Genomic DNA, 20430 nt, shown 5'->3' with positions numbered 1-20430 from the left:
TGACATGTTGTCTTTGTTTAGCATCCATGGCTACGGAACAACAATGCGGCCACTATTCGGGATGGCCGTCCACATTGAAGTGGGAGAGACCTTGTTCTGAAGCAGACAGAGCCGGTGCACACTCAGCGGCATGTTTCAGTGAGGCGTAACCCCCAGGACCGCACCTTAAGGGTGAGAAATGATGAATATCTCATCTATAAGGGCGATCAGAAAGCATTCATGGAAAGTCGAGTCTGCCTCCGTTAATAGATAGCTAAGTTACTCTCCGATAATGGCGGGAGATGAAAGGGAAACGGTGAGTTGAATTGCAAGGAAAGAAGATGTGATCATTCCTCTTCAAGCTTAGTCATCATCATATTTACGCGATGGTTCTTTCGATCCAGCCTGGATGGTGCGCACCAACTTTCATCTCGAGGTGCCTAACGTGACCGATCTTAGAAAGATTTCTCTGCCATGAGGTAAATGTTGTGATATTGTGGGGTTATGGCTTGAAGAACTACCTCAGGTGCGTAAGGAATCTCATGGTTCGATTCTCCTCATTCTTTGTCAATTTCTTTCAACAAAAACGCTCCCAAAGACGCGTCTGACACACTTTCAAGACCCCACATTCAAGATTCAAACCAGAACAATACCAGCAAGCCAACAATCAGTTCAGACACTAGAAGCACAAAGGCATCAAGCACTGAGAAAATACTGGCCTGGTTGCAAAGATGGCGCGCCTGAGTGCTCAAGGCGTTGCGTCTGCAGAGGTTCAGCAATCCCCAGCGCAGTCGCTCAATACCACCTCTGAAACCACCAACGATGAAGCGGTTCCGCCCTTCTTCAACACGACTTTCTCAACTCATCGTGTTTCACCCATGCACATTGGGAAATCGCGTCTCACAGGCCAACGGCTCCAGGTCATCGCCAGTCGCCTTCGTGATACCCTTGTCGGCGATGTAGTTCGTGGCATCCAACTCAGTTTGGAGGCAGCAGATACATCTTTTGGTCAAGTTGGTACTCTCAAGGGCGTCCGAATCGAATGGTTTCGTGCCAGTACCTTTCTGGGTGAAGACGCGCCTGATTTCGACCTCGAAGCTCCACGCGGCGACCAGAGCGACCTTCCAGACGACCAGAAACAAGGGCTCTGGATAAGCATAGAGCATGAGAATGCTGCTTATGCTGCGATTCTTCTACCTGGGCTATCAGATTCCTCACAGTCGCGGCAAATTGATGATCAAAGCAGGTTTCTACATCTGCCATTATTGTTACTGCGCATGCCCCAGCAACTCAAGACCGTTGTGGCAAATTGGCTTGCTGCTTCTTTCGACTGTCGCGTCAGTCGGATAACAATGGGGACTAAGACTATTCTCGGAGTATGGGAAAGCTGGATCGTAAACGAAGGTCTCAACGACCGAGGTATTGACTTCACCATAACACTTGCATTCAACGTCTCGCTTCAGATCAGCGAGGACCCAACGGCTATCGACAAACGCCAAACTCAAGAAGAAACCAAGCCTAACCCAGGGCTTCGATCTGTTGATATCACCATATCTGCACAAGACCTTCGCCGCTTTGTGCGTGCTGGTGAGAAGAGCCATATCCCAGTTGATGCTTCTTGGCAAGGAGACGCCCGTGAACGACGCAGGCTTGCTGGAGGTAACACAGACGACGGCTGGGCTTGGCGTACAAAGGGTCCTCCCGAAGCATCCCCCTTTACGGAAGCCTTGGGACTCTATCTACATCACCATCTTGCGCTGGATCTTTTCCATCCCGGCGTACATGTTACTCAGATCTCCTGCGCTGGGTTCGTGCTGGGTCAGAGTCGCCTAAAGATCATAATGCCAGGTGATATCAGCCAGAGCATCTCCCGCGCTGCGTGGTCCTTTGTGGCGCAACTTGGACAAAGGGTCCAGGGTGAGCAGCTGCCGCAGGTATTTGCCAATCAACCCGGAGTTTGAGCCAACGCATGAGCTCAGTTCACAGACATTCACTGTCACCCACTGGCTCCTAAATGCTGATGGGCCTGGAAAAAAGGGTCTTGTGCTGGGCCGTTCGGTGCATTCCTTTGTTCAGAATGGTTCTTGGCGCAGTGTTTTTCAGTCCATCATGACCAGACTGATGGGCAATTCGAAGAGTTCAACAGTCATGAAGCAAATGATGCGAATGGCGATGAAAGGGTGGTTGGTCCAATGCTTTGCTTGCACACGCCAACTTTCGTTGCACGAAGTAACATCTGACGAAATACCATCGGCCCTTTTGACAGTAACGAAGATACAATTCCTGTCCAAGAGCGGAGAAATCAACTTTTATCCCCCGACACTAGCATCTAGCGTTCCTTTTGGGAACACCTTCTTTCTCCAGCATCCTTGACGGGTGGTAGCTTCACTGGCTGCCGCCGCGATAAACATTGCTTCTGGGATGCTGAGACTGCCCGCGGACACCCATTCTCGCCTGCATCATTGTCCAGAAAAAGGGCAATGGAACTGAATCAAGCATAATCAAGGCCTGCCGACTTTTCTAATCAATAAGTCTGTGTCCTTTCGTCTTGCGGCATGTAATTCGAGGTGTCATATTCTGGCAGCCTCGGGCGTCGCATATGCAGGGAAAAACTCTTTTGTTGGTTTGCGGTTTAATTTCGCAAAAGCGCCTCTTGAATATGGTGCAAATTGTGATCTGTGCTGTCTACTTGGGCACCAGTACCTTGGCATCATTTAACCAAGTCATTAAGTCAGACAAACAAGGCTGTGACGGGAAATGCGGTGGAGGTGACAACAAAGAGGGGTCTATTTTTGGTGATCACCTTGCACACTATGGAACTCATGCATTTGAAGCTGGAGATACGACAAACACGAAGGATATTGCTTCAATGTCCTTGTTTGGTCTTGGAGATGGAATGTTCCCGATCATCTTCATTGCGACTAGGAGGAGCAATGCACGGCTGATGGTGTATCACGGATGGGAGCTATGGAATCACTGCTTCAATGGCCAAGTGCTATAGCAGCAAGCAAAGCTGGAACCACGCTTTCATAAAAGGCTCGGCATAAATGTCAACAAAACCAATGCCAAAAAGCCACATGCAAGTGCCATGCTCATTGACAACAGAAGAGATGAAAGTGTTTGCCGTCGCCAAGCATCGTTGAGCCTCCATATTTAAGCTTATGGTGGTATCATAGGATGCTATTCATAGTTTTACTAAGACCATAGCGCAGTTATTTACGTCTTAGCCCTGATACAATGGATCCAGTATCCTGGCCAAGTCTTTCCCATTCTTTTCAGGAGCCAAATTAAGCAAAGGAATACGCTTCACCGTGCTTTTTCTCATCGCCTACAATGTTCGGCGTGTGTGTGATGACCTAGTGACACAAGTTGCGCAAAGTTTGGTGACTGAGCTGAACATCCTTGTCTCCAAATGCGGCACCGACGGCTCAAGAAGGTCCTATATTTGGCACTGGAAGTGAATATCACATACAGTGAACTTAAGCCAGCATTGCCTCTGGTAATAGCTGCAATGAATTCTCATCACAGCCTAGTACTGTTGCACAGCATCAAGCCCTTGGTCGGACAAGCTCTAGAACTTGCCGCTGCCAAAGTCGCCACAAGTCTTGACAGCTTGCTTTGAGGCACGAATGTGGTCTGATACTTGGGGTTCGCAGCGGTATGCTGAGCTGGCCTGTCCCAGCTGGAGGGATAGGCATAGATGTCGTCCGGACTCCGTCCAGTTATACCCATGCTGCCCACAATCTCTCGGGTGCACTCCCGTGCGGGCTGTGCGTTGAAAGTAGAAAGAGGCTACTTACGTGAGCTGATGCTGTCACTCGACGGCAACAAGCGAGAGTCCCATGTTAGCTGAAAGCCGGGGGCTTTATTGATCCCTTACTCTTACCTTTGCCCTCAGTCATCCTGCTTCACCTTCTTCAGAGGCTTCCAGAACTCGTCTTGAGACGCTACCATAACAGACATTGCACTTCATCAGCATCCTTTTCGAGGTTGAATACTCTATTTCAAAACTCCATGTCTGAGGCTCGTACGCATTGGGGTCTCTCGTGCCCTTACGGAGGCAGTTTCTACATCTGTGAAGATGACGATACGCAGTTTATAGGTTGTTGTGTCAATGATCCATGTGGCAGGAACAACGGAACCTGTCTTAGTGGTGATTTACGTGCAACATCCTTCGACTCTGATAAATACTCTCAGCTTCCCCAGCAAGACTGTGACAACTCTCAAGGTGTCGACAACTGGTACTCGTGTGCCCATACCGAACCGCCATTCCTAGGATGCTGCAGCCAGAACGCTTGTACCTCAGAGTGTCCAAGGGCAAAGCTTGTGCCAGCTAAGCTATCTGAAATTGAGAATAACAGACTCAACTTTCTTCACCCTAGCCAAAGTCAAAGCTCTACTACCTCGAGTGTGTCCGAGACAGCCTCTACCACAGCCTCGAGCACCTCTGTAGTTGATGTAAATGAGGGCGATGGCTTGGGAGCTGGAGCTACTGCCGGCATCGCTGTGGGTGCGTCAGTCGGAGGTCTGATTGTTCTCATTCTCGTGGCCTGGCTTTTCTGGTGGAAGCCCCGACAGAAGAACAAGCATCAACGAGAACACGGCCCAGGTTATAGTGTGCCTCCAGCTGCACCGACACTTACAGCGAATCCGGTTCCGCCTCCAAGTGGCCCTATCCATCCGAGCACATTCGTCGCCCAATCTCCCAGGAGTGGCTATCAGCGTAAGTAGACTCGTCCAGAAGGAGATTAACACTAACAAAACGCAGAGTCATTCACTTCATCTCCCACGGTTATGAATCCACACAATAGCGGTATATCCTCTATTGAACAGTTCCAAAAGTATTTTCCGAATATTTCTCATTCTGAACAACCGCAATCCTTCATATACTTTCCGGAGCACAGTTCCCGACACGCACACTGTCCCAACTTTCTTCCTCCGTACCAACAACAGTACAATCACAGTCACAACCAACAACAGATGGGTGTCGCTTCAGAAATGGTTGGCAGTACGACACTCCCACAGGAAATGAGTACAGGTGCAGAACATCGCATCAATCGTCACTCGAGCATTGTTCCAGAGACAGAGTTGGGCCTCGCCAGACCGCAAATGAGTTGAACCGAGAATTGGGCATAAAATATATTTTAAGGGCTTCAACATAGCGTTGGTTTAAAGTCAGGTCCTCCGTAGGATCATTCTATCACCTGCAAGAACTGCGGGCTCCTAACTAATAGTGCCATGCATTCCCTTAGGCGATTGCTCAGAGCAAGCTCTTCATATGTATTGGTATTCGCAGCTGGAGGGAGACGGGGCAGGGTATAATTTGTGTTTGTATCTAGAACAAGTGGATAAGGCATATCAATTTAATACTAGCATGTTTTAATCCAATTATTCAATCGCCGAATATACTGTATCTTCAATATGCCAAGCAGAACCTGGGGTTTGCAAACGGCAATGAGTCTGCAGCCTGTCACAGGAAACCAAACCCGTTTGTTTGCGTGTGACGAAACTGTATGTCACAAGCTGGAAGATTACGACATTCTTTCTCTCCGGAATTTGTGCAACGACTGCCAGTGTAATAGTCGAAAGTGGCGTCCTGAACGTATTTCATGGCTTCAAAAAGTGCATAACTAACACATTGCTTTTTGTATCTGTATTACAGGATGGTCGTTGAAGTGATCGAGATGGCGGATCAGCCAGGGGTGCAGTCAAAAATAACGCGACCATCTTCAGCCAAGATCTTGATGGTGATAGCTCTAATTAATTTCGAGCCTCACCCCGGTTTCATGGGCGGAACAAGCTATGTCATCCCACCCCTCAAACTGGACAGATCCAGCCACACAGAATGCATCGCTCGCCACACCTGGAAGGTGAGCCAAGTATGTGGGACATGGAGATGTCCTTGATTCAGGCCAAGCATGACATAAGAGCCTTAACAATATTCATGCTGTAACGTCATGGCATGTCATGCTGAGAAACAAGTAAGGTGTATGGGAGAGGAAAGTAGGTATATAAAGAGGACAAGTCAATACTGGACATGTAGCAAAAGACCAAGACTATTACAAGATCTATCAATCAATCAATCAATCAATCAATCAATCAATATCAATATCACCAAAATGAATTCCGCTGGAGACCGATCCGTCATCTCGAATGACATGCAGGAGCTTCGCGAGGGCGGCGAAGAGATCTCCCACAAGATCCAGGGCCACAAGGCGAACCTTTCCAACCCCAGTATGAGCCCTCTTTAAACGAGAGTCGCCTCCAGTTACTAACAGTGATCGATAGACACCAGCCAGGCCAGCAAGGAGAACAGCAAGAAGGAGATCGAGGCTCTGGGAGGAGACGCGAACCACTACGGCAACGAGTCTGATCCTCGAAGCAAGAGCGCGGCGGACAACTTGGAGGGAAGCCGAGTTGGTTGAGTAAAATAAGTAATTAATTCAAGAATTCAAGAAAGATATAATCTGATATCCAAATGGGAATAGTAATTGAGTTGTTCGTTCAACTTTCATATATGCGTATATTCGCCCGCGTAAGTGAATGATTCCGTTCACCGAGCCAATCGTCATCAAGTAACTGACTGCCCCAGCTTCGAAATCAGCCCCGGATCCGATTCGGATCCGAAACATCCAGCGTCGGGGTCGATCTTGCGGAGCTTGAAAGCGCAGCATGTCGTTGTTTACTTACAAAAAGGAAGCTTATTTGCGTCTCTAAATTGTTTATTGACACTGGCCTAACAGGCTACCTACCTCAGCCAAGTCCCCAGGCATTGCGAATCACGGGAAGTGGGATGAAACAAACTTCTGCTTACTCCCAAGGCGTTCCCTGGGAAATGAAGGTAATACATACAGTACAGACCTCCTGTACAAGTACCTATACCGGTCGGCATCTCCTTTCCACAGGTCACGCTCAACAAAGTAACGCTGATAACGTCGCCAGACGCGCGGGTGCCCATGTTTCATTACAGAATGAAACGTGTACTTGCAGTATTGGGCATAGCAGGTCGGCAAAGCGGATGATCGGCACAGAAGGGTTGAGGTCTAACGAGTTCTGTCGATGGCATCAGAGAAAAAATGTGTTAGCCTGTGAATGTCGGGCTGCTGATGGTGATGGTCTGTCTTATTGCCATACTCCTCATGGCGGAATATTTCAGCCAATATAACTCAAATATCCACATTAAATAATAATGACAGATTTGAGTAAAGTCCAGCCAATAGTCACGATAGTCTATGTCACTCGCCAGAGCAAAATTGAGACGGGTCTTGGCGTCAAACAGCCACTTTTTGGGCAGTGACAGGCTCTGCATCGTATCTCCGTGCCAAAGCCGGCGGATCTCAGAGGATTGGCTGGCAAAGTGTCGATCTAAAGACAGGACCGAGGAAGAACAATTCGTTAGAGTCGTTGAAAAACACCTACATAGGTTAGTAGGTACATTACATACTGCAATGAGTTACATACAGTACAAGGATCTACCCGCGCGCGGTATTTGTAGCTCGGCAACAGAGCCAAGAGTCGCTAGAAGCTGTCGCTGTCACTGTCGCTGTCACTGTCAATGGAACATCCATGGCCATGGTCAGATCGGGCTGCCGGCAATACTCCTTCGCTATAAGGCATTAGCTCTCTTCCTCAAGAGGTCAAGTGTGGGTTTTCTCTTGCGTGGCTGATCATACCTATTTGAATCCATAACTATGATTTTCTTGCCTCCAAGCCATGGATGCAAGATCAAGATGAATGCACGAGGTACCATTCATTCATAAGAGCCATCTCAATTAGCGACATTCATCATATTCTCCGTTGCCACCACTGTCCCTTTTTTCCCCCCGTTGCTTGTCTAATAATATTTATTGTTTCCGGCCCTTTTTAATTTTTTGCCCTTAGTAGTATAGCAAGGCGAGAGAGGCCCGCAAGACCAGGATCATCTCTGAGGCTACCTACGGAACACCCATCATTCCTCGTTCACTCATTCACTCGTTTATCCGTCAAACACTTTCTTTTTCTTCTTCTTCTTTTCCTTCTCTAGAGGCGACTGCATCATCGATCCAAGTCATTTTCTGCGATATTCTACTCAACAGATGAAGGTTGTGGTTACAGGGGCGACCGGGATGGTCGGCAATGAGATCGTCAAACACTGTCTCGCGGACGCACGCATCACAAAAGTCGTTATTCTCACTCGAAAGGCCGTCTCAATGGACATCGAGAGTCACCCAAAGGCGGATGTTATCATGATTCAAGACTTCGCGAGGTATTCGGATCAAGTTCTACGGCGACTTGAAGGGTCTTCGGCGTGTTTATGGTAAGAAAGACAGTCTCTTTCGATCTCTGAAGATCAGTCTTCATACTGCTCAAACATGAGAGGCTGATCATTCACCCAGGGCCATTGGAGCACGGCCAGATCGTCTCAGCCACGACAAGACACTTCTTCACCACGTCAACGTGGAACTACCGCTCACGGCGGCAAAAACATTGAGCGAGCGCATAGCGCCAAAGACACCAGGAGGCAACAAGTTCAACTTTGTCCTGTGCAGCAACAAGACCAACTCAAAGGCATCTTCACTGCTCTCGCTCGGGGACCCAAGGAAACCAAAGTCCGAGGCGGAGAAGGGTCTATGCGAGATTGCAGACGCCAGCCCTGAAACATTTAGCGCTTGGATCTTGAGACCCAGCGCCATCGTCACCCCAGACGCGCCCAAGAAGAGAAGACTTGTAGGCGGTCGCTCGGCTCACGGCGTTGAAGTTGCGCAGATGGCCAGGGCTTTTGTCAAGGTGGCCTGTGAGGGCTACAAGGATCGCATTATTGATAACGATGCGCTGCTGAAAATGTGAGATTCTTCCTTGGGGAGAAGTGGGTGACAACGTGTACGATGGAGCTGGACTATGTGCGTGTTGTGAAGCCGAGCTGAGCTTGACTGGGGAAGAATTTGTGGACTTGGCGGAGCATCTGGGACCGTCGAACGATATGCCAAGCCTTTTGGGAGGTGATATCCATTTGGGTGCTGTGTTGATGCTGGCACATCAAGTTCACGTCTTTGCTGTATTGTATTGTGTTGTATTGTGTTGTGTTGTCTTGTTGGCCTTCGATTCATTGTACCACTACTAACCGGGTCACGATATTAATGATGTATATAGTATTCTAGCCGGCGGAGATTGATAAGATATTTGTGTAATTGACAACATCCATCAAACACGGCAGCTCTCGCCAAGGTATTTCGACTCGTGGTAGCTTCCGGGTATTAAACTCTAAGAGATGGAGTACGGTCCAACCAATCGAGTCTTCTGACTCGTGCATGTCTGCGATTGGAAGTGGCATTGTGTGAACGCAGCGATGTTACCGTTTCAGCCAATGTAAGATGTCGGGGTTAGGCCGATGAGACAAGCCATTACTTAAACTCTGATTCATAACGTGAGCGAGAACCATAATAACATCTAAGCATCAATTCAGACTACGTATATTGCTTACAGTGAATGCAACATGACAGTCGGATACGAAATGCAGCTCTTGTCATATTGCAGCCACGGCTGTTGGTGACTTGTCACCAACAATCTATAACTTGACTGAGGAATCTGAAGCTGGTGCCGAGTAAGATGTAGAAATCTGCAGAAGTTGTGTTCCCTGCGTATCGAAGGGACGGCATATGCCTGTCTGTAAGTGACTGTCGCTAGATATCATGAATGAGCTTCCTTCTCTGTGTTTCGGCGACCACTCTTTGAACTTCAGCATTACCTTAGAATAAGTGCAGATTTGCCTTTGTTCGCGCGAAGGTAGGGCTCTGCTTCCTAATTCAGTCATGTTTCGCAGTATAAGAGTTTTTGAAAACAATAGCTGTACCAATATAGTAAGGTAGTGCAGGTCCAAAAAGGAGGAAGAGTCTGGTGAGACTAACAGGTGAGGCCAGCTGTTGATCAACCCTGTTTTTGAGCAGAATCAAACCATAAATATCCTCTTCGGTAGTATCTTTTTGATTAAGGTGAAAAGGATTCGTAAGTTAGTGAACTATATCTTCCACATGACAGGCCACTAGTGCCATGCTCAAGGCAACTGAGAAAACACCAACACTTCTACATAGCAGGATCTCTCATGTAGGTTACGGGGCAGATAGCCATACCATCATCAAAAATCATGAACTCTTTCTGTTGCATCAGCTGGCCAAGCCACCTACTCGCAGTCTTCCAATGCGGCCACGATGACACCTCTCTGACCACAAATCGAATCAGACAGTGACAACCAGAGGCAAAAAAAATAACTTCCGGTGGAATCAACTACAAGCTACCGCCTCGGCGTCTTACTATATAGTGCACACTATCTTTGGCGGTCTATTCTACATCTATCATCACCAAGCCTCTTTTGCAGAGTAATTAGACCCTGGCATGTTATACAGTTCACTCGATCTTCATAACTAAACTCTCTCCTTCACCTGTAAGCCTATAGATGAGTGTGTTCACATCACATTCTTTCGGTATTTCTGCCACAGGTCTTATCCCAAAACTAAAAACATGCCACCATAGCACTCAGTAACTTTATATAGGTGCACTCCGAATTCACACACAATTTAAATACAAGTTAAATGTGCACAGAATATTGTTACTCTTCTTCAAGCCAATTTAAAATCACAACTTTTTTTTTTTTTGGAGAACTTCCTGCTCCAGCTCGCCAATTCGCTTCAAACCAATTCCATCATTTGCTGATACGAGCAATCGCAACACAACAGATACCTTGTCTACGTTGCCCAAAATGGACTACAGCAACGGATTTTTAACTGTGTGCATCTTGACCTTCAGCACAGCCGTGTGCATCCTTGGTCTCATTCTCGGTGTTGTCTTCATCTTCTTCCAGCGACAAAGGGAGGAGCAGCTACTGGACGATATTCACCATACCGTATGTGCCGCCATTGAAGCATCATATGACGCTGAGAACTTTGGCTGCGTAAATGACGAGCAAACACAAGTACTGGGAAATTATCGGGTTCTAAACTATTCTTCGATGGGTTCCTATAAGAAAAGAGCAACAGCAGCACAGCCCGCCACAGCAGCAGCAGCAAGAACAACAAGAACAACAAGAACATCCCCAAAGGAGACGCCTATTGGCGAAAACTGGTAACACGGGGTCAAGATTCATGGCGTGAAGGGTGGATTATAGAGTTCTTTGGGAGAGTGGCTTGTAAGGTGACATATCAATCGAGGAGGAACTTCTGTTGAAAGAAGGTTCGGGGGTAGTCATGTGTAAGAAAGAAACTTTTTGTATAGAAATGACGATTAGAAGACCTTTTATCCTTTGTGTCTTCTTTCACAGGTATAAACAAGAGACAGGTCATGGCTAAGCACGGATCACACAACCCTTTTCCTTCATCATGATCAAACTGTTCAATTCAAGTGGCTTGATAAGCAGAATGAGTTCTCGAAACTACCAAATGCCCCTTGGAGCCTACAATTCTGAGAACATCTCTTCGAACCAGTGCGTCACTACCTCAGCGACATATTAAATACTACATCTGACCAATAGAGCAGCACATTGGCGAATATCGAAGGAGAACTTCAGCAAGATGGATCGATACCATGGGGCCTCATTATCTTTTACATCCTTTTCTCTCTCTTTGCCCTACTGACGATCCTTCGTTGGACAGATCTGCAACTCAGCATTCTCCTTGCTTTCATCGACAGCGGCCGATGGCGAGCATACTTTGGAATGGAAGCAACCAGACTACATGGTCAGGGCAACTTCAAAAAGGTCCAAATTGGGGGCAATGCTCCGTCGGTGAAGGTGGTGAAAAAGGTTCGATTCTACGACGATACGACTATTGTTGAAGACATTGAGCGGATGTAAGCGAAGAGCAATGGAGTCGATTGTGCTGACCAAGATCAAACAAAGCGCGGATGACGAGACTTAGTACTGTTGACTTCATTGACTACATTCTCTGACTATTTCTATCTCTTTGGCTCTTCCTAATATACATTCATGCCTGGTCCTCGTCCGCAAAGATCAGCTCAGTTGCTGTCTTTGAGTATTTCCAGAGGCTTCACAAAACTCAATTCCTTCATCAAATCATTCCAAGCCGTCTCTTGAAGTGCCTTTCCCACCGGCTCGTACATAATCTGTGGGTATCTGTCAAATTCAATTAGTGCATTTTCGTCGCGGCCAGCTTCAAAGTACTCACGGCTTAATCTTGCCCTCGCCAACAAAGCTGCCATGGCTTTCTTTGCCCTTCACAGCAACAGCATCAACGTAGGATCTTGCGCCAGTAGAGACTGTTCTTCCAACAATAGGTTTGGCGATACCCATCCAAAACTGCTCAATCTTGCTCCTCTTACCATCTGTTCCAAATTCTGTTCCCCTGCACGCGCCGGGATTGGGGAAGTTGACAATGACTTCGTCGGGCGAGACGTACTCGGAAAGTTTTCCGACAAACATGATAAGAAGAAGCTTGGATATCTGATAGGCGCCATTGCTGGACCAGCTGGAAGGGTCGTCGACTGTATCCCAGATGGCATCGCTTGTTCCAGTCCAATGAGCCCAGTATGACATGTCAGAGCCAACGAGAGCGAGATGCGCAGGCTCAGAAGTTCCACGCTTCTTCTTGAGGACGGGTAAAAGAAGGATAGCCAGGAGGGCAGTGGAGAGGTAGTTGATCTGGCATGTCATTTCATGTTTGGATTCGTCCGATCGCTCAAACTGAGGTCTGCTCAATCCAGCGTTCAGTATGGCAATATCGAGTCGAGGCAAAGTCTCACACCACTTGACGAAGCTTTGGATCGATTTGTACGAAGCCATGTCAACCAACGACACTTCAATCTTTGCCTCTGGGAACTCGTTGCGTAGTTTCTGTGCTGCACTGTCACCTCTCGTTTGGTTCCGCACAGCAATGATCAATTGTGAAAGATCGAGGGCTAGAAGTTGACGAGCACATTCAAATCCCAATCCAACGTTTGAGCCCGTGATGAGAGCTGTTTTCCCGGAAAGAGTGACGCCTTTGGGGGTCTTGGGAACTCCTTCGATGAATTGGCGGGACAGGAATGCAAGAGGGCTGGCCTCCCAGGCGGCATTATGCTGGAGCTGAGCAGACATTGTGATTATTGGTAAATTAAATGAATAGAAACACTGATGGTCTATATTTTGCTATATAACTATCCTCACTGCTTTCTTATATATCTATGGCCTCCGGTCGAGGTACGGACGAATTCACGGACAAAGCTTGGTTACCAACGATCGTCTGTGTTAGTTTCACAGCTATTTTGTTCGGCCGTACGGAGGCCGAGACGGACGAATTGATGCACTTCTTACCAATTCTTGGAAGTGTAACTGTCATTGATCAATAGGGTCCATATGTCTGAGATTAGGAGATAACGATGTGATTGACTTTGATTTCCATATAGTGACCCGATTCTTTGCTTCATTGCTATGGATGCTGCCGAGGATGGTTCATTGAGCTGTTGTCATGCGGGAACATGGCCTCGGACGAAATGTTTGGGGCCAATAATAAGATAGGACCATAGGACAATGGCATAGGACAATGGCAAACTAAAGATAATAAGGAAAAGTACCGTAAAATATTACTGAATCCAATAGCACGAGTGTTGGAAGGTCATGTACGTCGATGGAACATCGATGATTTTTGTCTTTGTTTCATGGTGCATACAATTAATCGTGATTGAAGCTTAATATGATGAACGGTTGTCAACTCATCAAGGGTTATACATATTGAGGTCACAGAAACATCAGAGAAAGTTAGATCCATTGATGGACTGATTCGTTCGATTGTGGGTTTCTATTGTATACCTGAATGTGTTGGTTCAGGTGAGAAAACATAGGGTAACCCTGTCTCATATCCATTCTAACTTGACAAGAATAATAGCCCCAGCAAATCACATCTCTGGTCTCATTTGCCTAATCTGTCCCTCGCGTCAATCATTACTGACTGGGTTCGTTAAAATGCAGTGCAGTGCAGTGATACAATAAACGAGAGCCTTACCAATCTGGATCTTAACTAGGCGGACTAATTTCCCAATCTGCAAGATTTCGCCCTGTAGAAGCAAAAAACAACAGCCGATGGTCCAAAGGTTATAAATATGCTTAATGCTAGCAAATTATTCCGTTCTAGACCAGATCGACCCGTCTTGGCGGGGGATAATGCACCCTGATACCCCTTGGAGGGAGCCTAAGCCCTCAGCTTGCAACTCTGTAGGGAGCGAGCCCAGGACTTTCGGTTCCGAGTAAATTGGACGAGGATCACTGCCTGCATGCAAGCAAAAAATGAGCTCTTTGAATAAAACCACTCTCGCCCCGAGGTTGATAGGGGGATATTTCCATAGACATTTAAACATAAAGATAGAGATCAACTATCGCGATTGATTTGATCGGCCTTTCCTTTTCCCCACGCTCGCTACTTCATTTCGGTCGCAGATTCATCGACATGGGTTCCCTTCGATTTCTCCTTTTCGCGTCGATCGCCACTCTGGCTTCCTGTCGCGATGTCCCCGATAACATCAAGGCTTTCAAAGAGAGCATCATAAAACAAGGCTCTTGCAATGATACTCTCGCAGAAGGCTTCCACAGTGCCGACGGCGACGATGGCTGTAAGCCTTCCAAGATCCGCGTTGCAGTTGCAACCGCGACTAATCAGTAGCAGCATACGTCTACTGCGGCGACCATCTCAAGGACTACAATGTGATATATCTCCAGGGCACCAGAGGCAAGCTCGTCAACATGGACATCGACTGCGATGGAGTCCAGGGCAGTTCTGCAGATGATGGACGCTGTGGCTCATCAGGCGACACACAATCTGTCACGTCCTTTCAAGACCAGCTCAAGTCGTATGGCACGGACCAGAAGGACCTCGATGCCAATATTCATCCTTACGTGGTGTTCGGAAACGTGGGTACGAAGAAGAACTGGCCAACTTTCGATGCGCAAAAGCACGGCATCAAGCCATTGAGTGTGATGGCTGTTGTATGCGGCGACAAAATGGTAAAACAATTGACTCTCTTTGAACGCGGAATGATTGCTGACTTTGTTAGTTTTACGGCATCTGGGGCGACGAGAATGGCGATGATGGTGATGAAGCAATGGTCGGAGAGGCCTCCATCTCCCTTGCAACGGCTTGCTTCGGTGATGGCATGAACGGCGACAATGGCCACGATGAAGATGATGTATTGTATATCGCCTTCCCTGGTAGCGACGCTGTGCCAGGAGAAGACGGTGCCGACTGGGACGCCAAAAACTTCAAAGACTTCGAAGAGAGTCTCGGTGGTGTCGGAGATAAGCTGGTCGCTCGAATCGAGGACACCGACAGTGGTGCCTCTTACTTATGGCCTGGTACATGGGGAATGGTAAGATATTACCCTTTTGTGTCATTTCAAGTTGTACTGACATCGTGATAGGGTCTACTCGTCGCCTCGGCTATGGCTGCCATGGTAGTTTGAACACAAGAGGGTGTATGCATAGTGGGCTTCGGCGGCTCATGATTCTGGAGATGTTTCGTGCCACGTACCTAATGTTTGTTATATGAACTGTTAATATTGGGCATTGGGTTGCATATAGAAGAAGCCATCATAGACATAGAATACCTAATTGTACACTTTTAATACCTTCTGCTTCACGCACAGCACTCACTATCTATACAATCGTCACACGCCATCACTGAAGGAACCGCGCAAACCAGTAGATGATAGTAATAGACAAGGATATCTTCGTTCAACGAGTGTTTTATCTAAACTTGGATATAGTAAGTGAGAAAGGAAAGCTTGTCGCAAGCGCTATGATCTACATATCTAAAGTGTTGAAATCGAACGCAACTCATACCGCCAAGGCGATTCCTAACAATGAAGTGAAAATAATAACCCAATTACCACCAGACTCTAATCCAGCACCTGCATTCGTCGCGTCTTGCTTCGCACCCATGGCAGTCGGCCGCGTCGCCTCGACCCGAACGTTATCCGCCGCTTTGTCCTGGTCAGGAGTGTAAGTAAGCGGCTTGAACCCGCATGACCGCACGATAATATCCAGGTCTTTTTCGTTAGCAGCTGGTTAGTGAGTTTGAGCATGGAGACTCACTGTTTTGCTTGTGTCCATCAACGACGATGCAGTCTTGACATAGCGCTGCGATCTTGGCCACATCAAAGCTCTTGTTGTTGCATACACATTCCCTCTCCGGATCATCCTCTGGAACTAGTGACTGGGTCTGCAAACTAGCCCCCCAACTAGTGATGCTCGCTGTACCAGAATCACCCTGAAGAGTCTTGGTCGGTTGCGTTACTTCCGAGCTGACAAACGATGAACTTATCAAGGTACGTCTCATTGTCATTGTCTGCTCCTCCGCACTGGTGTCGTCCGCAACCCATTTCATTGATGCCAGCGTAGACTTGGTAGTCGACGTTGGTGTTGACCTTGACGTTGAAGTTGAAGTCGACGATGTCGTGCTCTCTTGAGGCTCGAACTGTGGAGGAAATGACGTCGGTGCAGCCCTAATGATAGAAAAGCTTCTCTTGTGCAGTCCATCATCCTCGAGCGGTTCCACGGCCAACTTTGGAACCCACTCAGGGTTTGGCTGTCGCTTCGCGAGGCGATGGTTGTGAACATCACATTTTGCTGTCAACTCGACGATTGGACCACAGATCGTCACGCACATGAGTGGAATGTCGTCCGGCGGCAAGACGTCTGCTATGGCGACAGCGACGAGGCCTGTAATTGCGGCCTGTCTGGCCCATGACAATCTCATCTCGACGAATAGCTGCCTCGATTATATCCCAAGTCGACGATGGTGGCCCGTACGTTTAGGCCTCGAAGACAAGACAGGACAGGATGAGCCGCCTGCAGCCAGCAATTGAATAATAAGCGAAAGAATATAGAGGCACAGCCCCGGGATAACACAAAAGTGATACCAATATGGTTAAAGAGCGTATGGTAGCGAGACCAAGATGTCACCCGTTCAACAGGAAGACAAAGACGACAAATGTCTCGGGACGAGAAGTACGCACGAGGAGGCGAACCACGGCGACGGTACTCCTCGATGCATGATGAAACGCGTGCCCAAAGGAGAGTAGTAATCTGTATCAAGTGCAGGGCACGATGCTACGTGGAGCGAGATCGAGAACGTTGTTGCAGGGAACATGACGGCTGGGCTTGGGAAACAAGTAGTCTTCCGGTGATAGCCTGTTACACTAGAGGTTCAGAGGTGAGACGCCTGGTCAATCGGCTGAAACAAGGTGGTTGAAGCTTCGTCTCAGGACAGGATCATGGTGGATTAGTCATGAAACAAATTGACTGACGCGAACACCATGATAGATAGCGATCGTGATAGCCGAACCGCTATGAAATATTTCAGTTAGTATGTACCTACTTAGCCTCCCCATCTTAAGCTTAATTAATAGACATGGGGTAATCTGATCTGTCCATCGCCAAAGTCCAAACGGCTACAGGGCCATAATTCAATCAAGGTGCCATGGACATCAGATAGCAGGTAACGGAAACATTGCTCTCGCATCGCATTTTTAACATCTTCGAATCTAAATCTATGTCCAGTAAACATCTTCACCTGTTCACGCCGTGCATCCGCCATGTCCTTCCAGTGTATCTCGGCGTGTATCATCAACCACGTCCATATGTCATTTCATGCTTATTAAAAACGGTATAATCTTAGCCAACAGTCGACGAATTCATACAATCAAGAAATCTAAAAGTCGGCCGTCGAAAAAATTGTGTCTGTCTCAAAACCAGGTGAGACACTTAGAAGCGGTGCTGGCGACCAACACTCTCGACGCGAACACCAAGCTTGACCATCTCTCGAGAGTCGATGACACCACGGCCGTCAAAGACCCAACGGGGCTTGGCCATGCTCTCAGAAATGCGGACCCAGTCAACGCGCTCCTTGGGCTTGTACTCCTCGGAGCTTCCCATTCCTGTGGCGAAGCCAGTGTCCTTGCTCTCACGTTCCTGGATGCAGTCGGGGCAGTCGTCTTCACAGCTGGGCTCGACGTTGAAGCGGTCCAGAGGGTCATGGGATTGGACATCAGCACGTTGGACAAGGTGCTTGTGGAGAGCGAGAAGTTCGTTGGCACTGGGGGTGGCGCTCTCGAAAGGACGAGGGTCGGCCTTGGGGTTAGGCTTGCGGCCAATGGTCTTAGATTGGACGGCAGGTGTAGGGGCGGGAGGAGGAGGAGGCTGGTTACGGAACTCGTCGAACTCAGTAGCAATGATGATGGCGGTACTGGACTCGCAAGCATCGTAGGCATTGCCATGGACAGTGATGTTGTGTCCCTCAGCAAGGGGTCCGAGGAGCTCCTTGATCTCGGCCTTGATGACCAGAGGGTTACAGCAGGGATCGAAGACAGCCACCTCACGGGGGCGCTCCTCAAGAAGGGTCTTGATCATCTCAAGAGCGGGAGCCTCACGGGTATCGGAGGTGTTCTTCTTGAAAGCGAAGCCAAGAATGGTAACCTTCTTGCCAACGAGAGTGTTGTTGAGACACTTGATGACGCGGTTGGAGAAACGGTCACGGGCATACTCGTTCATCTTGACAACCTGGCGCCAGTACTCAGCGACCTCGGGAAGACCCATGGTCTCAGCAAGGTAGACGAGGTTGAGAACATCCTTCTTGAAGCAGCTACCACCGAAGCCGATACCAGCCATCAAGAACTTGTTACCAATACGGGGGTCAACACCGACAGCACGGGCAACCTCATCGACATCAGCGCCAGTCTGCTCGCAGACAGCGGAGATGGAGTTGATGGAGGAGATACGCTGAGCCAGCATAGAGTTGGCAACAAGCTTAGCGAGCTCGGAAGACCAGACGTTGGTGGTCAGAATGCGCTCGCGAGGAATCCAGGCGTTGTAAACCTTGACGAGAGCCTCGGCAGCTCGCTTACCGGAGGGGGTAGGAGCGGAACCGATCAGGATACGGTCAGGGTAGAGGAGATCGTTGACAGCGGTACCGGCAGCCAAAAACTCGGGGTTGGAGAGAATCTCGAAATGGACACCAGGGCGGTGCATGTTAAGCTTGAATCACGTTGTTAGCATTTGACCTCTCTTCTGCTGCAGAATTTACCATGTGCTTACAGTATCAGCGACAAGCTGGGCAGTTCGGCAAGGAACAGTCGACTTCTCGACAATGATGGCTCCCTCGCGGGCGTACTGAGCAACGACACCAGTGACAGCTTCGAAAGCGGTCATATCAGTGGCGCTGCCGGCACCAACACCACGGTACTTGGTGGGAGTGTTAACGGCAACAAGGACAATATCGGCCTCGCCAATGTGCTTGGCAATGTCGGTGGAGAAGAACAGGTTGGGCTTGCGCTCAGCAACTGTGATCTCGCCCTCCTCGGCAGAGGAACCCTCACTGTCAGTGGTAGGCTCATTGGAGATCTTGGTAGGTCGGCCACCGTCACGGGCAATTCGGACGATATCGTGCAGACCAGGCTCGTAGATAGGGGGGTGGCGGGAGTTCCAGCGGCGAATGCGAGTGGTGTCTCGGTCAACGACAGTGACCTGAATGTGGGGGTTCTGGAAAGCGACGACAGCAGCGGTAGGGCCACCTGTATGAAATTTGTTAGTTTGTTGGAACTCAATTGCGTTATTGGAGCGGTGTATAGGTCCCGAGGGGTTGATAAGCGCGCAGTCATGATATCGAGTGCATTGCCACAACTCTCGCAAATCCGATACACCAGCTTTTTGCTCTCTCATGGAGAATCGATTGGAAAAGGTTTCTGCAACTTACCAACGTAACCAGCACCGACACAGCAGATGCGGCGTACCTCAATGGGGGCCTCCTGAGTACCGTTTGAAGACATGATGATCAGAGGCGGTATGAAGATATTACAGACAAGGCAAAGAACAATCTGTAGAGACGATGCGCGCAAACGAGGTCACGAATCGACACACGTAGTATGCTAGCGAGTGTAAGGGCTTGGAGAGAGATGGGAGGGAATGGGGAGGTTTATAAAGGAGGTGGAAGCAAAGGCAAGGGAGGCTAGAAAAGATATTCCCACTTCAACGTTGCAGTCAAGGTGAGCTAATAGGAAAAAGGGGGGCACTACTTTCTCTCTGGGCTCTGGAGGAGACTGGAGAAGGACGGAGGGAGACTACCCTTACCCAAGGCAAAGGCAAAGGCCGGTGGAGGGGCAGTCGTTGAAGCCACGCAACGATTGGGGAGTAACTTTTTGGCACGAGAAATTAAGGCGGTGAGATTATTCCCATTAGTTTAAGTTAGTACCTTTGTTCTTTTCCACAATCCTTCCCTACAGCAGGTACATATCTCGTTCTGCCCGCCCGCCGCCTGCCCGCCCGCCGCCAACTTTTCAAGGGAGCGAACGGCAGCAGGTGTGCTGTGTGTGGTGTCGATTCTTGGAGGGGCAGGGATTCGTTCATTGGATTTTCAGGGATTCCAGGCACACAGACACCTTCTCACGGAGGGGGGTTCTGAATGCAGGTACCGTGGCCACTGCAGCCCGCTGAAAAGGGTACTT

At 48.5% G+C, this 20430-nt stretch overlaps 10 protein-coding genes across 10 annotated transcripts; 7 read left to right on the top strand and 3 right to left on the bottom strand.

Annotated features, from left to right (window-relative positions):
• Positions 1-710: 710 nt before the first annotated feature.
• FPRO_13158 (uncharacterized protein) lies at positions 711-1940 on the top strand (the record flags this gene model as incomplete). The annotated part of the gene is made up of 1 exon (XM_031222580.1): positions 711-1940. The coding sequence occupies one exon, from the start codon at positions 711-713 to the stop codon at positions 1938-1940; it is 1230 nt and encodes a 409-aa protein (XP_031088025.1).
• Positions 1941-3993: 2053 nt separating this feature from the next.
• On the top strand, positions 3994-5097 carry FPRO_13157 (uncharacterized protein; the record flags this gene model as incomplete). The annotated part of the gene is made up of 2 exons (XM_031222579.1): positions 3994-4702; positions 4748-5097. The coding sequence occupies 2 exons, from the start codon at positions 3994-3996 to the stop codon at positions 5095-5097; spliced, it is 1059 nt and encodes a 352-aa protein (XP_031088024.1).
• A 1001-nt stretch (positions 5098-6098) lies between these two features.
• Positions 6099-6404, top strand: FPRO_13156 (putative conidiation protein con-6; the record flags this gene model as incomplete). The annotated part of the gene is made up of 2 exons (XM_031222578.1): positions 6099-6213; positions 6268-6404. The coding sequence occupies 2 exons, from the start codon at positions 6099-6101 to the stop codon at positions 6402-6404; spliced, it is 252 nt and encodes an 83-aa protein (XP_031088023.1).
• Positions 6405-8084: 1680 nt separating this feature from the next.
• On the top strand, positions 8085-8805 carry FPRO_13155 (uncharacterized protein; the record flags this gene model as incomplete). Its single annotated transcript, XM_031222577.1, has 2 exons — positions 8085-8275; positions 8355-8805. The coding sequence occupies 2 exons, from the start codon at positions 8085-8087 to the stop codon at positions 8803-8805; spliced, it is 642 nt and encodes a 213-aa protein (XP_031088022.1).
• A 1906-nt stretch (positions 8806-10711) lies between these two features.
• FPRO_13154 (uncharacterized protein) lies at positions 10712-11077 on the top strand (the record flags this gene model as incomplete). The annotated part of the gene is made up of 1 exon (XM_031222576.1): positions 10712-11077. The coding sequence occupies one exon, from the start codon at positions 10712-10714 to the stop codon at positions 11075-11077; it is 366 nt and encodes a 121-aa protein (XP_031088021.1).
• Positions 11078-11366: 289 nt separating this feature from the next.
• FPRO_13153 (uncharacterized protein) lies at positions 11367-11800 on the top strand (the record flags this gene model as incomplete). Its single annotated transcript, XM_031222575.1, has 2 exons — positions 11367-11431; positions 11485-11800. The coding sequence occupies 2 exons, from the start codon at positions 11367-11369 to the stop codon at positions 11798-11800; spliced, it is 381 nt and encodes a 126-aa protein (XP_031088020.1).
• A 161-nt stretch (positions 11801-11961) lies between these two features.
• On the bottom strand, positions 11962-13039 carry FPRO_13152 (uncharacterized protein; the record flags this gene model as incomplete). The annotated part of the gene is made up of 2 exons (XM_031222574.1): positions 11962-12079; positions 12132-13039. The coding sequence occupies 2 exons, from the start codon at positions 13037-13039 to the stop codon at positions 11962-11964; spliced, it is 1026 nt and encodes a 341-aa protein (XP_031088019.1).
• Positions 13040-14384: 1345 nt separating this feature from the next.
• On the top strand, positions 14385-15393 carry FPRO_13151 (putative chitosanase precursor; the record flags this gene model as incomplete). Its single annotated transcript, XM_031222573.1, has 4 exons — positions 14385-14547; positions 14601-14938; positions 14989-15300; positions 15352-15393. The coding sequence occupies 4 exons, from the start codon at positions 14385-14387 to the stop codon at positions 15391-15393; spliced, it is 855 nt and encodes a 284-aa protein (XP_031088018.1).
• Positions 15394-15766: 373 nt separating this feature from the next.
• On the bottom strand, positions 15767-16688 carry FPRO_13150 (uncharacterized protein; the record flags this gene model as incomplete). Its single annotated transcript, XM_031222572.1, has 2 exons — positions 15767-15978; positions 16025-16688. The coding sequence occupies 2 exons, from the start codon at positions 16686-16688 to the stop codon at positions 15767-15769; spliced, it is 876 nt and encodes a 291-aa protein (XP_031088017.1).
• A 1007-nt stretch (positions 16689-17695) lies between these two features.
• FPRO_13149 (putative UDP-glucose 6-dehydrogenase) lies at positions 17696-19755 on the bottom strand (the record flags this gene model as incomplete). Its single annotated transcript, XM_031222571.1, has 3 exons — positions 17696-18964; positions 19025-19500; positions 19683-19755. 3 exons carry the CDS (start codon positions 19753-19755, stop codon positions 17696-17698), a joined length of 1818 nt encoding a protein of 605 aa, XP_031088016.1.
• Between the last annotated feature and the right edge of the window lie 675 nt (positions 19756-20430).

This window comes from Fusarium proliferatum (genome assembly GCF_900067095.1).
Source record: "Fusarium proliferatum ET1 genome assembly, contig: FPRO_scaffold012, whole genome shotgun sequence".
In the NCBI taxonomy this organism is placed as follows: domain Eukaryota; kingdom Fungi; phylum Ascomycota; class Sordariomycetes; order Hypocreales; family Nectriaceae; genus Fusarium; species Fusarium proliferatum.
This window is presented reverse-complemented; position numbering and strand designations above follow the sequence as displayed.